The sequence below is a fragment of the Larimichthys crocea genome, unplaced genomic scaffold (genome assembly GCF_000972845.2).
Source record: "Larimichthys crocea isolate SSNF unplaced genomic scaffold, L_crocea_2.0 scaffold110, whole genome shotgun sequence".
NCBI classification, from domain to species: Eukaryota; Metazoa; Chordata; class Actinopteri; family Sciaenidae; genus Larimichthys; species Larimichthys crocea.
Window position 1 is genome coordinate 271030 of NW_020851508.1, and position 20561 is coordinate 291590.

The following is a 20561-nucleotide window of genomic DNA, read 5'->3' on the forward strand; positions in this document are numbered from 1 at the left end:
ACAATCTGCTGTTTTTACAGCGTGTGACTAAGGAATAAAAACACTGCCATCGTTATACGTATCGAGATAACATAATTAATTAAGTAAATGAATCTGTAATGATCTTAATAATCAATTAAGTTTGTGTTACGTAACAGGAACGTTTGCTTCTCACAGTAAACTGAAAATCTAATAAAAAAATGTTTTATGTTTTCTATATGAAACGATTAATGTAGAAAATAACCAGAATCATTAAACTCTTCAATATGCAAACGAACGCTCCTGAAACTCCAGTAACCAGCTATTTAAATTTTTAAATTTCATTTATTTAATTTTTTAAAAATCTTTTAATGTCGTCTTTACAGACTGATGAACTTTATTCCAAAGATTTAAACGAACTTCATTAAACAAACACTTCATAACTGAATTAAGATCTGCGGCTCTGTGACTTTCATTCATACTTTATAATTTCAGTGACTGCTACTTTGCAGATTTTACATGCAAAACATGTTAAATATAAAAAGCTGTGCATGAAATATGCATTTGATTATTATTATCATTATTGTTAAAGCAAATGAACATCCTGGCCCAAACTAATAACATGCACGCATTACAACATTCTTGTACCTTAAAAGGACAAAGCCTGCATCACAGTCTGCTTTACATTCTGAACTGCCTGACATGTTAAAGGAACCGTGAATGAAAAGGTGATGAAGCAGCTGAATGTGCAGCAGCTTTAGGATGAGCCTCTAAAACAAAGTGTGCAGATTTACATTAAACCAACACAAAGCTGCACAGTCCTCTCATGCATTTCACACTCTGCTCATGCACACGAGTAATAAAAGAGACACTCACAGATCTGCTGCTGCTCCGTCCGAACCCTCTGCACGCAAAGCACAAGAGTCCTACAGCCATGTAGGGAGGTGCAGGCTTGTTTCTGCATGAAACAACCTCCTAGTCGTCGTCCACTCCTCCCACACCCTGCTGGGGGTGGAGGTCTCATGTATCAGTACCAGAGAAATGCAGCAATGACTTACAGAAAGTGATTTCATGATCTTTGTTTTCACTTGAAATTCTGCAGAAATTCCAGCAGATTTCCAAAAAAGTTTTGTAGACCACTATGACCAGGGTTAGGGTTAGACCGCTGACAGCTGAAGGTGAGAGCTGCCAACCATCAGCCTCAAAACCTGAAGGATTTGGAGAGGACCTGCAAAGAACTACAACTACAAGAAACGTCGGACCTCTGTGCATGCCATCAAGGGTTTCTACAACAAATACTAAGTCATGTTTTATGAGAGCATCAAATACTTATTTCCCTCAATCAAATGCAAATTTAAATAAAACTAACAATCATTTATTTTGCAAAAAATCAGGATGTAAAAATTTTTCCCACTCACTGTATGAGGACGCAGCTGAACATTTAGTTAGAAGACTTTGTAATGGCTCGACGACCGGGTCAGAACGTCTCCAGAACTGCAGCTCTCGTGGGTTGTTCCTGGTCTGCAGTGGTCAGTGCTGATCAAAAGTGGTCCGAGGTGAGGCCACAAACCAGTCAGGGTGTCCCTGCTGACTCCCGTCCACTGCTCAAACACCCAACAGCATGAGCACCACAACTGGAAACGCAACAATCAGTTCAAGATGTTGACTCGGCCTCAAATCTTAGTCAGGCAGGCGCAGGTTCACCTCCAAACCTCCAGGACCTCAAGGATCTGCTGCTGACGTCTGGGTTTGCAGATACGACAGCACAGCTTCACAGATCCACGGGTCAGAGCAGCTTTGGCGGCAAAAAGATGGACGCACACGATATTATGCAGGTGGCCATGATACGGTTATCTGTGTCGAAGCTCAAATTTTTAAAGCAGCTATTTGTGTTGAGTCTAATGTGAGCAACCGAATAACCTTTGAGAAGGCGCGTCGAGATGACGTGTGTTTGTTTTATGTATGAATGTGATGAAGGTGATGTGCTGCGTCGCGCTCACCATCAGGAATATAATATTCATTAGTATGTTTTCATTGGTGTACAATAGCCTGAGTTTTTCTTACATGTACAGTAGCAGAGTATTCATTTGGCTGCAATCGGCAGCTTCACCACTAGGTGTCACTAAATCCTACAGACTGGACCTTTAATGGAACTGAAGTGATGAGCTGGTGCATTCTGCATCTATACAGAGCGTTTGTGTGTTTATATAAATGATAACTTGCAGACAGGAACAGGAAAAAGGACTTTGCCTCATTACATCATCAGCTGATTGTGTGTTTCCTGTGGAAAGCCCCTCTCTTCTTCAGTCACCGTACAGCCGGGCGGTGTTTAGCTCGGTTGGTAGAGCAGCTTGTAGCATCACCTCCTAGTGGTCCAAAGCAGGAGGTTTACCGGCCCGGCAGACTGCTGACAGGGAGCAGAGCCAGTGTCGCGCCAGAACCCGAGCTGGGTGAGCGGCTAATGTAAGTGGGCTCAGCAGCCTCTATGGACGTCAGTACAGCTGAACATATTTACCACACAGAGATGAAACTGGAGACAAACACTGAGTTGTACGAGACGTTGCTTTAACTAAAACGTTGAGTTGATGCATAATATCATTTGTCACTCTTTCTTGTTATTGGCAACACACTACTGATAAGCCTGGATTCACTACTTCCATGGTGCTGTAATGCAGATGTTTGACCTGGAGACAGTGTGTGTGGAGTGTGTTTGTTTTGGCGAACATGAACAGACACCGGGATTCATTTCTGCAGATTCTTTAGTGGAAACTATTTGGTTTGAGCGCCGAGGACAAAGGGAGGAGGATGTGAGAAATTCTGAAGAAAACTGTAAAGAGAAGAAATGGAGTCCTCGTGTCAACTCAGCGTGTTTGGTGGTCTGGTCAGAAAACAGACAGACAACACTATTTAAACTCTGAGACACTTATGAATACAGACTTTTAATTATAGGCCAGATATTTCATCGAAGAAGAGAAAGGAGAGAGTGAGCGAGCAAGAAGCCGCCGGACAAGAGTAAATGTGGGACTGACTTTTAGTGGTTGGTGAGAGCTTGGTGAAATAAAAGACGTGTCGATGTCAACAAATAATTCAGATAATGAGCTTTGATGAAGTCTCTGCAGCTGAAACTCTTCTTTGTCTGAGAGTATAATCGACATTTCGAGAGAGCACAGCGTGATTTAGATATTTTAAAGAGTCACTGATGACTGGCGCTTCAGCTCTGAATCACATCGAGTTCAGTTGTAAACAGCCAAATATTTTTTCATGTAATGTGTGACTGCAGGAGCCGAGGCTCTAATCCGCCCTGCATGTCCCAATCTCTTCACACTGCAAGCCAATGAAAGGCTGCATCAGTCTGTGAGGAGGGGCAGAAATGATTCAAACAAAAAACCAAAATAACTTCATGAGTCCAATAATTCATCCCAAAGAGCAGAGCAGTGAAAGTACTGTATCTATAATTTAAGATCTCAGGGCGTGTTGTGGGCAGCACTGAAAACCACAGAGCAGAATGAGATAATGAATTATTTGTGGCGTTCCAGGAATATAATAATATATCACCACACATCATCACTGTGATAAGATGACGACATGATCGAGGATTTCATCCACATTTAACGATCAGGCTGAATCGTTTAAAAATGCCAAGTCTGCAGGTTTAACAATCTTCTGAGCGGTGTTCATTAGTGTGTAATCAGAATTATGCAACATGTAGGTCTGATCGGGCGATCTGATTGGTCAACGGGACACCAATTTGCTGAAAAACAAACGCGAAGAGGTAAACTGGAAATAAGTAATAAAGTAATACATGTGTCCGTGCGCTTCGTTAACACAGGTGTGTCCACGCTAGGGATGGGAATCGAGAACCGGTTCTTGTTGAGAACCGGTTCTTGTTGAGAACCGGTTCCGTGTGTTTCAACTCCATGGAGTCGTTTGGCAGTTTATCTAACGATTCTCTTATCGATTCCAGATAAAACGAATTACGTCACGTAACTTCCGTAAGAAGTTACGCACGCGGGGCGGTCGGTAGCGTAGTGGCTTGTGCAGGCGCCCCGTGTGTAGAGGCTTCAGTCCTCGCTGCAGCTGGCCCCGGTTCGAATCCCGCATCGGACGGCCCTTTACTGCATGTCTGCTTCCTGTCTCTCTTCAGCTGTCCTATTCATTAAAGGCCAAAAAAATCTACTTAAAAAAAGAAGTTAACCCGCACGCTCGATTCCAGCAGGCACGACTGATTACATCACGTAACTTACCCAAGTTTCTCACGTGCAGTGCAATCAGTAGTAACAATGTCACCACTCGTTCAAACGTTTCAAAGTTTGGCTGCATTTCACCAAAACAGACGTCAACAGGGCGACTTGCAATCATTGCAAAGTGGAGATAACAGCGTCGGGAGGGAACACGACCAACATGCAGAAACATTTGCACACACAACATGCAATATTTAGAAATGAATGTCGTGTTTTTGACACGCTTCAGACTGGAGATGAATCTCAACCTAGCAGCAGCAGCCAGGCTATGACCTCTGACCTCTGTGGTTACTACAGAAGGTAGTTACACATCGTTATTATCCAGGCTGTGACCTCTGACCTCTGTGGTTACTACAGAAGGTAGTTACACATCGTTATTATCCAGGCTGTGACCTCTGCTGACCTCGCTGTTGGTTTTGTAACGTCGTGACACTTCTAACTAAACAAAGTCGATGCTGATCAAACTGTTTGTTCTCCTTTTTCCCCAAATGAGAATCGATAAAGAATCGAATCATAAAAATCTTATCAATTCCCATCCTTAGTCCGCGCTCCATTTTGGAAATGATTCCATCGATCTTTGTTCAGCACTTTTTAACTTTTGGACTTTACCACGCTGTGGAGTTACGGGAAGTGTTTGGATCGTCCTCCATCAGCTGTGCTGGTGAGGCTACAGACTTAATAAATGTGAAGTTCAGGGACACGGTAGCTAAGCAGATATCTGAGTCACAGCAGCTGAACAATGTTCAGTGTTTGTGTCGCCAACAATGACGGTAAAGTACACCCTGTCATGTAATATCGCTTAATTAACGACTACACCACCAGAGGGCACTAAATTCTACAGACTGCACCTTTAAATAGCACAAAATGATGATTATGAACAGCTTTAACTTTATATTAAACAATAACAGAACTCTCAGTGGTGAAACAAAACAATGAAACAAAGGTCTTTTTGCCCGTGGCAAAGTGTCCACTGTGTAAAAACCACAATAAAAATAACAGCCGAGGGCAGCTTAATGAACAGAGAACATTATTTTTCCCCACGGCTGCTCCACTCGTCCTTTCAGCACTAAAACTTTTGCTCATTAGGAGCTCTGAGGACATTTTAGAGTCTCCTGAGCGGCACTAATAAAACCAAAAATCCCTCTGAGATTAAAAACAGTTTGGTCAGCTTGCAGAATAAAAATCACATGAAAGCTTAAACGACTACATGTGTACAGTAAAACAGAACCTGAAATAAATGTTGAGTGTGTACTCCGGCCCCGTCGCCCACATACATTGAATAGCTGTCAGCGTGCTTTGTCTGTTAAGGAGAGAGCTTTACAAAGTCTCTCTTATTTTGAAAGACTTAAAACTGGTATCTCTGTTCCGGCCTTTTTAACATGGCCGTCTATGTGGATCTTTGTGTCTCACGCCAAAACTACAAAGCTGACAGCTTCAGCAGACGAATGTCTGTCCAGGCACAAAACAAACGGATCATTTCCACATTTTCAGACAAAATATAGAAACCGTGACGTGTGCCAGCTCTCCCTGAGCACCCACAGGTCCACGGCAGGCCAAGTCCACTTCAGTCATGGAGGCGGACCAGGCGAAGCTCGCTGCTGTGTCTAAACAGCAGGAAACACTCAGAGGTCTGATATGTGTCTGAGTAACGAGGGTTTATCTCTGAAGCCTGAAGCTCGTCTTTCAGGATGACTGTACACAGCACAACAGCAGGCACGCTGAGCTGGGGTCAGATTATTAAAAACACACAGACAGCTTAAAGTCAAGAAGTAAAACTGAACTACTCCTGATTGGTTTAAATACAATCATCATTTCAGGTTCTGACGAACTGAGCTAACAGCAGCTACAGCTGTCAGCAGTTTACTTCACTGTCCATCATAAACTCTGTAAATCACAGAGAGTTGAGGCGGAGCAGCCGGAGGACATCAGAGGGAAAACCAGAAAACATTTCCTCCATAAAATGTTTCCGTCAGCGTCCTCTTCACTCTCTGCAGCCTGGCTAACAAACTGAGCTAACATTAGCTCTTCTCCTCTGCCATCATGTCCACAGTGCACAGGTCACTAATAAGGTGGACCACAGTCCGGGTCCGGACTCGTCCTCTGTCCTGTCTGAACCGAGAGCCGGAAACGACAGATCATTGCGTTTTATTCAGATCCCATTTTGTAATCTGAATAAAATATAAAGGAGTGAGGAGACAAGAGACAGAAAAGAGGTCGAGGAGGAAGGATGACAATGACAACGCTGCCTCAAAATATGTAAATTATATATAATTTATTAATCCAATTTCAGAATATATTGTTAATTATGTTATTATTCATTTTAGCATCCAAACAAAAACCCGCAAAGCTGTTCAGAGAGATTTGAACTAATGTCGTCCGCGCTCGCAGCGACACATGGACACAGAACTGGAGATCAGAAATCTCCGGTCTAAAAGCCTGATGTGTGCTTCAGCTCACCCAGTCCTCCAGAGACTCGACCCTTTCCATGCAAAGTGTGTACAGTCGTTCTGTTATGCTAATGTTGCTGTCCAAAATCAGCCCTGATCAAGCCATGTCAAACTGAAACCAGCCTGAAAGAAGATGCTGTGCTGTGGAAACGATTAGTGATCAAACTGTTCTGGAGAAATGTTTCGTGTTCTTCTGAATTTTCTCTCTTGGAAATTTTTCAGAACTTAACAGTCCAGCTCCGCCGCTCCCAGAGTTGTTTCAATTCAGTGTTGTTTCCCCAACAACAAGCCCTGGATCAGCAGTGACCTGAAGGAGCTGCTGAACAGGAAGAACAGAGCCTTCAGGGACGGGGACCAGGAGCGACTGAGGAGCATCCAGAAGAAGTGCAGGAGCATCAGCTTCCAGACCTGTCCTCTGATAAGGACCAATGACCTCCACAATGGACCCCAACATCGCCCCATCAACACTTTTTATTTTTATTTATTTTAAATTAAATTAAATGACGCTGAGCTCTCTGGGCTCTTAAAGCATGATCCATCCTGACCGTGTACGTCTGGAGAAACCTGACACCAACCATGGATAAAAACCTCCATAGGTGCCTACAGCTCCACTCCTTAACCTGTTGCATTGCCTTTAAAACCAGCTACAGTCTTGTTAGCGTTATCGCTTTCACTCTGCATTATTTGACCTTTTTTATTGGTGGTTGCTTGTAATGTGGATTTCACAGCAGTGAGTCTCTCTGGAGTATCTCGCAGTAACACTTTCTGCCTTTTTATCCTGAACGACAGCATGCACACAGAGACCACGTCAGCAGGAAGTGTTTTCCAGGCTTTTTGACTCAAAGGAAAAAAGACAATGACAGAAAGTGACCTACCTCCTCTGGCTCGTGGAGCTGCGTCCCTCAGGTGTGCAGGTGTACTGTCTCTGAACAGTTTTTTCCTGGTGGTCACAGTTGGTATTGCAGATGATATGAGCTCTCACATTTCCCCTGCATACACGGATCACAGAAGAAGAACACAGTGAAACATTAGTTAGCTCACACTGATCAGTTATTTTAACAATCTCAGCCAACACTATACCAAAGTCTTCAGGTGTCAGAGACAGTACGTTACTTTTGTTCCATTCATGTGTCCCAGGAGTCAGCGTTCAGCCAGAAGTCTATGTGGTCTCCATGGAACGAGGGGCAGGTGGATCAACGTCTACAAGATCCATGCTTTCTTTTTTTTTTGGCCTTTTCAAGCTTTATTTGACAGAGACAGCTGAAGAGTGACAGGAGGACGGGGAACGACATGCAGGTCGGATTCGAACCCTCGGCTTCTGCAGCAGGACTGAACCAAACACCTCCATGATCCACGCTTCTTAATGGGGGCAGGCTGGAAACCAGTCCAGCATGCTGAGAAACGGGTGTTTCTAAAACCTGAACTTGTTGGATACTTTCCTGCGTGCCATCCTCAGATATAAGTCATGGAGTTTATCCTGGAGTAAAGTGACTGCTGGGAAACTAAAGGGAAGGGCCAGGATGGAGACGCTGATGGAGGAGATGAGCGGATCAAACAAAGCCAAAGAACAGGAGGAGCAGTCAGCAGAGGAGGACAGGATCCGAAACACATGAGACAGAACCAGCCGACAGAGACAGACTAAATACACCGCAGGATAACGAGACACAGGCGAAACCAATCAAAGCGAGCAGGAAACACAACAAAGGCAGGAAGCAAAGGTACAGACACAGGAAGAGGGGAGAATTACAAAATAAAACAGGAAACAAGAAACCTGAAATTCAACTTTCTTCTCCAAAATGGACAACAGAGAGAATAGAAAGACAAAAAGTGAAGAGAAGGTGAAAATGTTTCACCACAGATGATGTTCTGTTAAAAACTGAGCGTCTCCTTTAATCTCCATTATCACCATGTCAACATCACAATACACTAACATAAAAGAGCTTCATGAAGAAACCTCAGCAACGCTTTGACATGCTGGAACGTTCACAGTATGTTTCCATGAAAGAGTCGCAGCGTTATTCTAATTATCTGTGAAGAGGTGACTCCTTTGTTATAGTGTCAAATAATGTGAATATTTTACTAAAGTAGAGGAAAGACTAAACCCACTGCACTACCAACCACCCCGTGAACATCATCAGTGATGCACTGACTGACGCAGTAGAATCATAGGTTATAATCTCAAAGCCTGATAACCTGTACAGTAACTGTGCTTTTCAGACAGATGTGAAAAGATCTGCCTCTGGAAGGAAACATGGAAATACTTTAAAGTACTTCAAAGTTGTACTTAAGTCCATCTTTACTCTGTGATAGCCGCTCTCCTGCAGCAGGTTGAAAAATGACAATTTGGTGCCACCTTGAGACTAAAGGACGGCACTGCTGTAAACGGTAGATTATTTTGAACAGTTTAGACTGTTTGAACATGAATGAAAACAGATTAAACGAGTTTCAAATCCTTTTTTGACCCGCGCTCATTTGAATCCAGACGTGTGACATGATGATGCATTCAGGCTTTCATCCGCCCGATTGCACATGCTCCAACAGAGAGTCCAGGGGCCTCATGTACAAAGCATGCGTACGCACAAAAAAGGGGCATACGTCCTTTTCCACGCTCACGTTCAAATGTATCAAATTCAGAATGAGTTTATATTTGATACACTGACTAGAACAGCCACGTATCGCATATGCATGTGGTGCATCTGTCGACTGGTGGAATACTGAAGTTAGATCATCTGTACAAACATACTGACACAATGCCAGAGTTTTGGTGTCATCTGAAGTAGAAATTTTAATCAGAAACGTTTACAAAACAAAACAGAAAATGATGTTTGCTGTTGGTATTAAATCCAGACTAACGTGACGTGACGTGGATTTCAGTGATATCTGTCCAGCTGCTCCAAAAAAAGAAAAAAGAAAAAAACACAGCACCTGATCTCATAAAAATCTAAAATATCCTGGAAGACGCTCGAGTCCGTCGAGCAGAAATGTGGAATCAGTGAAAAAGCAAAAGCACGCAAGGAAAAGCCAAAACGTCTTGAACCAGCTGACTCGGCCGTGAGGAAAACACCCGGGAAGTTGCCTCGGCATTGTTCCTTGAAGATAAACGTGGTTTTGAAGCTCATCCTCATCAACCCTTTGTCAGACAGACTTTCTCACAATCCTGCTTCGTCTTGAAGCGGTTTTCGTTGCCCCCGCAGCCACCGTACCAGAAGGGGAAGCACGACCTCTGACTGCTGTCAAAGAACCACATCATGGTGTAGTCCTGGCAGCTGCCGGTGTCCTGACCGAGCGAACAGGCGACTGGATGAAGAAGGAGTGAGATGAAGGTGTTACACTGAGCACCATCTAAAGACGTCATCCCAAAAACTGTGTGATACTTTCATTATTAAAGGAAGCAGAAAGAGTGTGTGTGTGTGTGTGTGTGTGTGTGTGTACCATGGAGGTTAGCTCCTGGCGGTGAACTCATGGTCTGAGTTTGTTCCTGTAATGTCTGCTCATCCGCCAACATGTCCTCGTCCAGCTCTGCCGACCCCTGACTGAACACACAGAGCACAACGACTTAAAGGATCCTATGAGGATGTGATTTGACCCTAAACTGACAAATATTCAGGTTTTAGACAGTCTGCGGGGACGTCACAGAGACTACGTCCAGGTTTAAGACAGTCTGTGGGGACGTCACAGAGACTACGTCCAGGTTTTAGACAGTCTGCGGGGACGTCACAGAGACTACGTCCAGGTTTAAGACAGTCTGTGGGGACGTCTCAGAGACTACGTCCAGGTTTTAGACAGTCTGCGGGGACGTCACAGAGACTACGTCCAGGTTTTAGCAGTCTGCGGGGACGTCACAGAGACTACGTCCAGTTTTAGACAGTCTGCGGGGACGTCACGGAGACAAGTCCAGGTTTTAGACAGTCTGCGGGGACGTCACGGAGACTACGTCCAGGTTTTAGACAGTCTGCGGGGACGTCATGAGACTACGTCCAGGTTTTGACAGTCTGCGGGGACGTCACGAGACTACGTCCAGGTAGTTTTAGACAGTCTGCGGGGACGTCACGGAGACTACGTCCAGGTTTTATATGGACAGGTAACAACTGGACCTGTGATCTTTGTTGATGTTCATATTGATGCTGTTTCCATGGTTACCATATTACACAGTATTGTCATTAACATGTGTAACCTCAGTGTGACTTACCCTTCTGGTCCGCCGCGCCATCATCTGGTTGCAGGTCTGTTTTATGACGGAGGAGGATACGAGTTCATTCCCTCTGAAACAAACGCGGCACAAACATCAGAATTTGATATCTGGATGATGAATCAAACCTTTGATGACAAACTGGTCTTACTGTTGAGGGCGCTGAGGAAGACCCTGAAGAAGCGCTGGGCGTAGCCCTGCTCGTCAGCGTTCAGTTTGCTGAGGTGGATCAAGTGCTGCTGCAGAGGCAGACTGGCCAGCTCCTCCACCTGCGTCCGGTTGTAGCGGTCGCCGACCGTCACCACAAACATCGCCACCCCCTCACACTTGGCCTTCTGGGAGATGTAGTGCAGCTTGGCTCGGTCCTCGTAAGCCGTCTCGGTGCCCACCACCGTCAGCACCGCCCTTCTCCTCCGGGGCTGGGTGGCCTTCCGGAGCACCTCCCTCAGGGTGAACTCCAGCGTCTGTCCCAGCGCCGAGGAGCCGCCCTGCTGCTGCATCTTCTTGATAAGATGGGTCTTCATCAGGTTGTGGTTCTGGTAGGACTGCAGGCCAAACTCCGGCTTGGAAACCTGAGTGCCGCTCTGCTGGACTACAGCCACCCGGGCCTGGTTGCCCGCCCTTCTGGGTTGTGGGCTCACGGCCAGTTGCTCCACCACAGAACCCAACAGCTGCTGGGCACCAGCGTACTCATCAGCCTGCACCTCCCTGGAGCTGTCCAACACCATGACCAGGTCCAAGTCGACCTGCTGAGGCTGCAGTGGTTCCTTGATGAAGGCGCACTCCTCTGAAGGTCTGCAGGGGTCTGCAGAAACCACCATGGATGAGTAGTTTGTTTAGTTAATAACTCCTGATGTGATGAACATTTCAGACTCTCCTTGAAGACATTACAGACATTAATGTTTAGAATGTTAACATTATTAGAAAATGGAGATAATGAACATGTTAAGATCAAGTTTTAGAAGCTTGGAAATAAAGACAAACTGGACCAAACCACATGGACAACGTCATGCAGTTACATCAGCTGCTTGCTTAGGGGCAGTATTGCCCAAAACAAGTACTGACCGGGAAGAAGAAAAGCAGCTCATGGATTGGCTTTCCAATCTTTGGTTCTCTGGATAGTCCGTTGCGTAACAACAACAGGGTTCACTTGGCAAGTGGACCGAGACCCACGTTTTCAGGTGGACCAGAGTTTGCTTGTTTGGCCCAAATGAGACCGGACTGTCCGAGCAGGTCAGAGTGTCGTAGTTCAGTCCATGAATCCACCTGGAGCACGCTTAGTTTCAGTCACATTTCTAACTGGTCTAATTGACGTCTGATTGGTCACCACAGCGTGACATCAGGTTGAATCCAGCTCAGTTCTCCGCTGCAGGTCACTGCAGGGGTTTTTTTTCTCTTCCACTTTGGTGTTGTAAACTGGTTGCTGTCCCAAGTGAAGTTCAAGCACTCTTGACTCTAGTCTCGCAACTAGAGATGCAACAATTGACTGTTTCACGATTTTAAGAGCAACTTGTGTTTGTCTGTTTGTTTGGACATTGACATCTCCTGCAGGTGTTTCACCTTTGCCTTTATTGGGTCACGCTGTACAGAAAGATCAACGCTTAACTTTTACTGCTCCTCATCCGTCAATTATTGCATCTCTAATACTGACAGGCGGGTTGATTTGGTCTGCGATACTTGTGTGCTGGACTGGACAAAGCTTTTCATATCTACATGTCAACCCTAAACCCGGATAGTGACGGAAAGAATTTGACTGTGGACAAAGCAAAAAGCCAGTTTATCCAGGTTAAAATGGACTGTACTTATATAGCGCCTTTCTAGTCTTCCGACCACTCAAAGCGCTCTACACTACATATCTCATTCACCCCATTCACACACATTCATACACTGATGGCATTGGCTACTGCTCATCAGTTTAAGGATCTAAGCAGTCATACACATTCACACACCGATGGCACAGCCTTCAGGAGCAACTTGGGGTTCAGTATCTTGCCCAAGGACACTTCGACATGCAGACCGGGGAGCCGGGGGATCTAATGGTTTATATTAAATGTTGATCCGAGCATTGGGCTCAGTGCTTACCGTAACAGATCAGACAGTTCTTGGCCCTCCTCAGGTCAGCAGCCATGTTCCTGCCCAGCACTATGAAGAGGGATTTCCCTGATTCGTCGACCTGAGAAGAAACATCAGCTATCATCATTTATAGCTCAGTTTATTCTAACAAAAACATTTCTTCAGTGCCCGAGGACAGCACAAAAAAAACAAAACCTCATCATCCATCCTTCATTTTTCAAACTCACAACACACAAAGGAATCATGATCTCTGTTTTTTGCAGCCTCGCTATGAAGCGTTAGGACACGATGGGACGATGGTTTACAGTGTGATGTTGTGGATGATATAAGGGTGTTTGTGGCGGGTCCATACGTGGGGATGTCGTCAGTATCCGGGTGCTTTGGACATGTCCTTCTTTGCATCATTTCTAGGTTGGAAATCTTCAAGACAATGACAGATGACCTATCCAATCACAAGAAGAACTTTGTAGCTGTTGTAATTTTCCTGGCTTAGACGCCTGATTCTTATTAAATGGGCCTCCCTGACTCCACCTACCCATCACAGTTATTTTCTACTTTGTTAATATGGAGAAAATATCCCTGACCGACAAACTCAAACTCTTGGACAACGTCTGATTGGTTTTAATAAAATGTTTTGTTTCTTTATTGTTATGTACTTTTTAAATATTTATTACCATACAAGTGTCTTGTCTATTGTGTTTCTTTGTTGTTTGATTGGCTCACACTGAGTTGTACAAGTGTATGTAATGAAGAAGCCGGTCTGGCCTGGGAATGCCTCAGGATTTCCCAGCAGGAGCTGGAACGCGTCACTAAACCTGCTGCTACCGTGGCGAGCCGAGCCTGGAGAACTTCTGTCTGGTGCTGTATGAATCTCAAGCAAATCGATAAAAACGATCAACTTGTTTGACGTAGTCTGGAAGGTGGTGTCAGGGACTGACAGCACCAGCGTGTGGTTTGTAAAGTGTGCTGAGCTAGGTGTGTGGTTCCCTTGTTTGTGTGGACTAAACCTACCTCGAGTGCTTGCCTGACAGGCGGAGCATTAATCGTTGAGATGATCGCCAAAGAAATGTCCCGGGCTCTGTACTCCCACACAGCAGTGGCAACTTCCTCAAGATCTTGGACAGACCCGCTAGAAAAGAACACGGCCACCTTCCTCATCATTATTCCTGCACGTGTGTGCTTGAAGACGTTCCGACCTACAAAGCGCATGCTGGCACCCAGAAAACGACGATTGGTCTTTTCCTGGAGGATGTTCTTCACAGCTTCTTTCAGCTTTTCCCTGTAACGGAAGTCCTGGAAGCGGATCAGGTACTTGATTTGGGCGCTGTAGGCAACCACAGTGACACGAGCGCCTGTTGGACAGTTGCTCTCAGCGATGGCGATGTCGTCCAGCAGGGAGAGGAGGGCGGAGCGCTGCCTCTCGAAGTCTACCGCTCGCACGTCCTCCGATATGTCCAGAGCAAACACCAACTCGGTGGGGAAGGCCGGGCACGCTGGTCGATCTAGAGGAGTGAATGTCGAGACAACTGAAGAAAGCAAAACAACCTAAAACTGGAAGGTGTGTTCAGACACGGGACATATCGTTCACATCAATGAGAAGATGTGATCAGAAGATCGCAGCTCGCCTGGGAGCGTTTGTCACGGTAAAATCAAAACACGTCACATAAAGTCCTGATCTTTGTGTTGTACATAATTATCACAACAATCAGAACCAGAAATATAGATATCATTACGTTGACATCTGTGATTTTATTTTGGTGGGTCTCCGCCTGCTTTCCTCCGTGTCTCCGTCCACAAAACGTCCCCAACATATATACTCAATGATGATGGTTTAATAATTCTATTTTTTGGGGCCTCTGTCAGTCGTGGGCCCTTGGAATTGTCCTAACTTTTCCCCCCTATACAGCGCCCCTGACTATTACGTTTGCAGGGATTTATTCCGTTTGTGGGGAAGTGAAAATCTTCAACTTTCAATATTGTAATAACTTCCCACAAATGTAAAAACGCACTGAATAATGGTCGTTGTGGTTGACCGGTCACACCGGACTAGAGTAGTTGCTTCTTCCATCTCTGTTTGGTTTGGATCGGTGACCAAACAGGAAGAACACACTGCAAAATGATCGGTGTCAGCCTGCCCTCCATCCAGGACCTGTACCTGTCCAGAGTCAGGAAACGGGCAGGTAACATCTCTGCAGACCATCACACCCTGCTCACAACCTGTCTAAACTTCTCCCCTCTGGGAGGCGCTGCAGAGCTCTGTACGCCAAAACAAGCAATATCATCTACACTCATACTGTCCTACTGTGCACACTGTATATTTATATTTATCATTTCATCCTCGCCACTGTCACCATTGCACCGACAGAAATCATCCTGGTCTACACGCACAGATATTTATGTCATTTTACCTTTTACATGCACACAGCTCTTGTTTTTCTTTTGTTCATGTCCGTCATGTCCTCTGTTCTGGTTTTTAACGTGCCTGTGTCTGAACATGTTTGATGTCTGTACCAAGAGAGCAAAGTGCAACCGGGCCAGTAGATGGCAGCAGCGACCTGGTAGTGACGGTTGCTCCACAACAGCAGCATCTGATTTCAGTGTGTGACATGTAGCTGTGTAACTGTGAACATTATCACCATTATCATTTTGTGATGTAAATAAATAACACAATCTAACACAATCTAACACATGGTCTGTATAAGTTGTGGAGAACTTGCTGAAGTCAAAGGTCAAAGGTCAGGAGTTCAGAAAGTGTTCAGGACCCTCTGATGTCTGATGCTGTATTATTTATTGACGCTTGGCCAAGGAGAATTAGAGACACTCTCAAAGTTCATCAGAAGTGCCTGAGTCGGTCTCACATTCTGCCCAACTCATCCTGGTGGATCGACTTTAAACCCCAAGATAACACCACAAATACTACACGCCCAGAATGAGTCACAGAGAATGTCTTTACCCATGGAGGTGTTATTGTCAGCATGTTCTAGTCTGGAGACACAGATGTCTGTTTACGCAGATTGGACCGTCAACAACAAGCTATCTATTATGTCTATGAAGGCAGCAACAGGTCTCTGTGACCCTGGACACCACAGTGTTGAGATAGACTGGCACCTACTGTTCCCAACCAAAGCTGAAAATGTGTTATGTTTGTAGAAAATGTATTACATTTGTGGGATTATTGCATTAAAAGCTGCAGACTTTTATTACGTTTGTGGACATTATTACATTGGCAGGCGTTACGGGGACTTAGCCGGCTCTCACGGCCCAGACAGAGGCTGTTTTCTGGGGGAGAGTCGGCAGTGAGGACTGACTTTAGTGTTCAGTCAAACTTGGTCTAAAAAGCTATGTATGCCACATGTTTGAGTTAAAAAAAAAAAAAAACCTCTGATGGTCAAGTTTCTTTCTGTTAGTCGACAGTTCTCGGTGAACTGGAGCAACAGTCGAGAAATACACCGAGGTCTATCTGATCCCTCATCAGTTCAACCTGGGAATATCTGAATGGAGGAGGAAGCACTGTGAATGACAGCCACGTTTGTGTTCGTTCATTAACATTATTAATAATGAAACTGTGTTTTGCTGATCTCACACTTTCACACAGCAAAAATGACAAAGTGGAGACATACGTACCACTGCAGCATGCTGTGTGGAGAAGAGGAATAACATTTAGAGTTCATCTGGAGTTATCAAAGACAGATCACAACGTTTTGCATACGTGACACTTTGACACTTACGACAGTTTTCTCTGGTTAGGTTGATCAGCTGACACTCCTGAAACAAAAAAAGAGGATTAAGATATTCCCTTAAAGTGGACTTGAATTTAAGGTGGATCTATGTGTTTAACTGCTGTAGATGTTTTGTCCTCCAGTGTCTGTCCAGCACTGACACAAAGTGTCTTTAGATGTTCTTCATGGTATTTTATGAGTTTTATGAGTTTGTCATTTCCTGATAAACCATAAAAACTTGTCGATGATGTCATCCTGCACTCAGGTACGGCATGTACTAATTTAACATCCAATCAAACGCTTTCTCTCTTCTGACGCCGCCGGAGGGGACTGCTTCCTGTTTGATCCGGTCTGTGAGTGACTGTGAGGCTGCTGCAGTCCTCTGTGTCCGGGCCTCACTGATTACTGAACAGAACCAGAACCACAGAACTTTATTCAGACTGGATCAGATTTTATTCACAATATATTTGCTGCTTTCACCTCTGATGTCCTCCGACTGCTCAGCTAACGACCCACAGGTGACCTTAACGACCCACAGGTGACCTTAACGACCCACAGGTGACCTCCCACAGGTGACCTTAATGACCCACAGGTGACCTTAACGACCCACAGGTGACCTCCCACAGGTGACCTTAATGACCCACAGGTGACCTTAACGACCCACAGGTGACCTCCCACAGGTGACCTTAATGACCCACAGGTGACCTTCGTTTCTATGGACAGGTAACAACTGGACCTGTGATCTTTGTTGATGTTCATATTGATGCTGTTTCCATGGTTACATCATTACACAGTATTGTCATTAACATGTGTAACCTCAGTGTGACTTACCCTTCTGTCCCGCCGCGCCCATCATCTGGTTGCAGGTCTGTTTTAATGCGGAGGAGGATACGAGTTCATTCCCTCTGAAACAAACGCGGCACAAACATCATGAATTTGATATCTGGATGATGAATCAAACTTTGATGACAAACTGGTCTTACTGTTGAGGCGCTAGGAAGACCTGAAGAAGCGCTGGGCGTAGCCCTGCTCGTCAGCGTTCAGTTTGCTGAGGTGGATCAAGTGCTGCGCAGAGGCAGACTGGCCAGTCCTCCACCTGCGGTGGTTGTAGCGGTCGCCGACCGTCACCACCAAACATCGCCCACCCCCCACACTTGCCTTCGGGAGATGTAGTGCAGCTTGGCTCGGTCCTCGTAAGCCGTCTCGGTGGCCCACCACCGTCAAGCACCCCCTTCTCTCCGGGGCTGGGGGCTTCCGGAGCACCTCCCTCAGGGTGAACTCAGCATCTGTCCCAGCGCCGAGGAGCCGCCCTGCTGCTGCATCTTCTTGATAAGATGGGTTCTTCATCAGGTTGTGGTTCTGGTAGGACTGCAGGCCAAACTCCGGCTTGGAAACCTGAGTGCCGCTCTGCTGGACTACAGCCACCCGGGCCTGGTTGCCCGCCCTTCTGGGTTGTGGGCCTCCGGCCAGTTGCTCCAACACAGAAAACCCACAGCTGCTGGGCACCAGCGTACTCATCAGCCTGCACCTCCCTGGAGCTGTCCAACACCTAGACCAGGTCCAAGTCGACCTGCTGAGGCTGCACTGGTTCCTTGATGAAGGCGCACTCCTCTGAAGTCTGCAGGGGTCTGCAGAACCCCAGGGATGAGTAGTTTTGTTTTAGTTAATAACTCCTGATGTGATGACATTTCCGACTCTCCTTGAAGACATTACAGACATTAATGGTTTAGAATGTTAACATTATTAGAAAATGGAGATAATGAACATGTTAAGATCAAGTTTTAGAAGCTTGGAAATAAAAGACAAAATGGACCAAACCACCATGGAACAACGTCATGCAGTTACATCAGCTGCTTGCTTAGGGGCAGTATTGCCCAAAACAAGTACTGACCGGAAGAAGAAAAGCAGCTCATGGATTGGCTTTCCAATCTTTTGTTCTGGTATAGTCCGTTGCGTAACAACAACAGGGTTCACTTGGCAGTGGACCGAGACCCACGTTTTCAGGCGGACCAGAGTTTGCTTGTTTGGCCCAAATGAGACCGGCTGTCCGAGCAGGTCGAGTGTCGTAGTTCAGTCCATGAATCCACCTGAGCACGCTTAGTTTCAGTCACATTAAATGGTCTAATTGACGTCTGATTGATCGTGTTGAGTCCAGCTCAGTTCAGGGTTTTTTTCTCTTCCAACTTTGTGTTGTAAACGGTTGCTGTCCCAAGTGAGTTCAAGCACTCTTGCTCTATCTCGCAACTAGAGATGAACAATTGACTGTTTCATGTTTTAAGAGCAACTTGTGTTGTCTGTTTGTTTGGACATTGACATCGTCCTGCAGGTGTTTCACCTTTGCCTTTTGGGTCACGCTGTACAGAAAGATCAACGCTTAACTTTTACTGCTCACTCATCCGTCAATTATTGCATCTCTAATATGACAGGCGGGTTTGATTTGGTCTGCGATACTTGTGTGCTGGACTGGACAAAGCTTTTCATATCTACATGTCAACCTAAACCCGGATAGTGACGGAAAGAATTGACTGGAGAAAGCAAAAAGCCAGTTAATCCAGGTTAAAATGGTCTGTACTTATATAGCGCCTTCTAGTCTCCGACCACTCAAAGCGGCTCTACCTACATATCCATTCACCCATTCACACACATTCATACACTGATGGCCATTGGCTACCGTGCAAGGTGCCAACTGCTCATCGTTTAAGGATCTAAGCTTCATACACACTTCACACACCGATGGCACAGCCCTTCGGGAGCAAACTTGGGGTTCAGTATCTTGCCCAAGGACACTTCGGCATGCAGCCGGGGAGCCGGGGGATCTAATGGTTATTATTAAATGTTGATCCGAGCATTGGGGCTCAGTGCTTACCGTAACAGATCAGACAGTTCTTGGCCCTCCTCAGTCAGCAGCCATGTTCCTGCCCAGCACTATGAGAGGGATTTCCCTGATTCGTCGACCTGAGAAGAAAACATCAGCTATCATCATTTATAGCTCAGTTTATTCTAACAAAACATTCTTCTTCAGTGCGAGGACAGCACAAAAAAAACAAAACCTCATCATCCATCCTCATTTTTCAAAACTCACAAACACACAAGGAATCATGATCCTGTTTTTGCAGCCTCGCTATGAAGCGTTAGGACACACGATGGGACGATTGGTTTACAGTGTGATGTTTGTGGATGATAAGGGTGTTTGTTGGCGGGTCCATACTTGGGGATGTCGTCAGTATCCGGGTCTCTTGGACATGTCCTTTTGCCTCATTTCTAGGTTGGAAATCTTCAAGACAATGACAGATGACCTATCCAATCACAAGAGAACTTTGTAGCTGTTGTATTTTCCTGGCTTAGACGCCTGATTCTTATTTAAATGGGCCTCCCTGACTCCACCTACCCATACAGTTTTTTTACTTTGTTAATATGGAGAAAATATCCTGACCGACAAACTCTCAATCTTGGACAACGTCTGATTGGTTTTATAAAGGTTTTGTTTCTTTATTGTTATGTACTTTTTAAATATTTATTACCATACAAGTGTCTTGTCTATTGTGTTCTTTGTTGTTTGATTGGCTCACACTGAGTTGTACAGTGAGAATGCCTCAGGATTTCCCAGAAGGCTGGAACGCGTCACTAAACCTGCTGCTACCGTGGCGAGCCGAGCCTGGAGAACTTCTGTTGGTGCTGTATGAATCTCAAGCAATCGATAAAACGATCAACTTGTTTGACGTAGTCTGGAGGTGGTGTCGGGACTGGACAGCACAGCGTGTGGTTTGTAAGTGTGCTGAGTAGGTGTGTGGTTCCCTTGTTTGTGTGGACTAAACCTACCTCGAGTGCTTGCCTGACGGCGGAGCATTAATCGTTGAGATGATCGCCAAAGAAATGTCCCGGGCTCTGTACTCCCACCACAGCAGTGGCAACTTCCTCAAGATCTTGGGACAGA

General features: G+C 45.4%; 2 protein-coding genes across 6 annotated transcripts in view; both read right to left on the reverse strand.

The window, feature by feature from the left end:
• The window catches only part of col6a4a (collagen, type VI, alpha 4a), a 47246-nt gene extending 39650 nt beyond the window's left edge, over positions 1-7596 (reverse strand). For 3 of the 5 annotated variants that reach the window (XM_027275384.1, XM_027275382.1, XM_027275380.1), the window contains exon 1: positions 835-937. The gene's annotated coding sequence lies outside the window, so the exon portion shown is untranslated. Of the gene's footprint in view, positions 1-834; positions 938-7521 lie in introns of those variants that run through there. The other 2 variants (XM_027275383.1, XM_027275381.1) reach the window with 2 other exon arrangements.
• Positions 7597-10078: 2482 nt separating this feature from the next.
• Positions 10079-16829, reverse strand: LOC113744687 (collagen alpha-4(VI) chain-like). The gene is made up of 7 exons (XM_027275379.1): positions 16637-16829; positions 16533-16544; positions 13920-14410; positions 12918-13008; positions 10987-11640; positions 10836-10908; positions 10079-10179 (listed from the first exon to the last, which is right to left on the reverse strand). The coding sequence occupies exons 3-6, from the start codon at positions 14115-14117 to the stop codon at positions 10877-10879; spliced, it is 975 nt and encodes a 324-aa protein (XP_027131180.1). The 5' UTR covers positions 14118-14410; positions 16533-16544; positions 16637-16829; the 3' UTR covers positions 10079-10179; positions 10836-10876.
• Positions 16830-20561: the final 3732 nt, after the last annotated feature.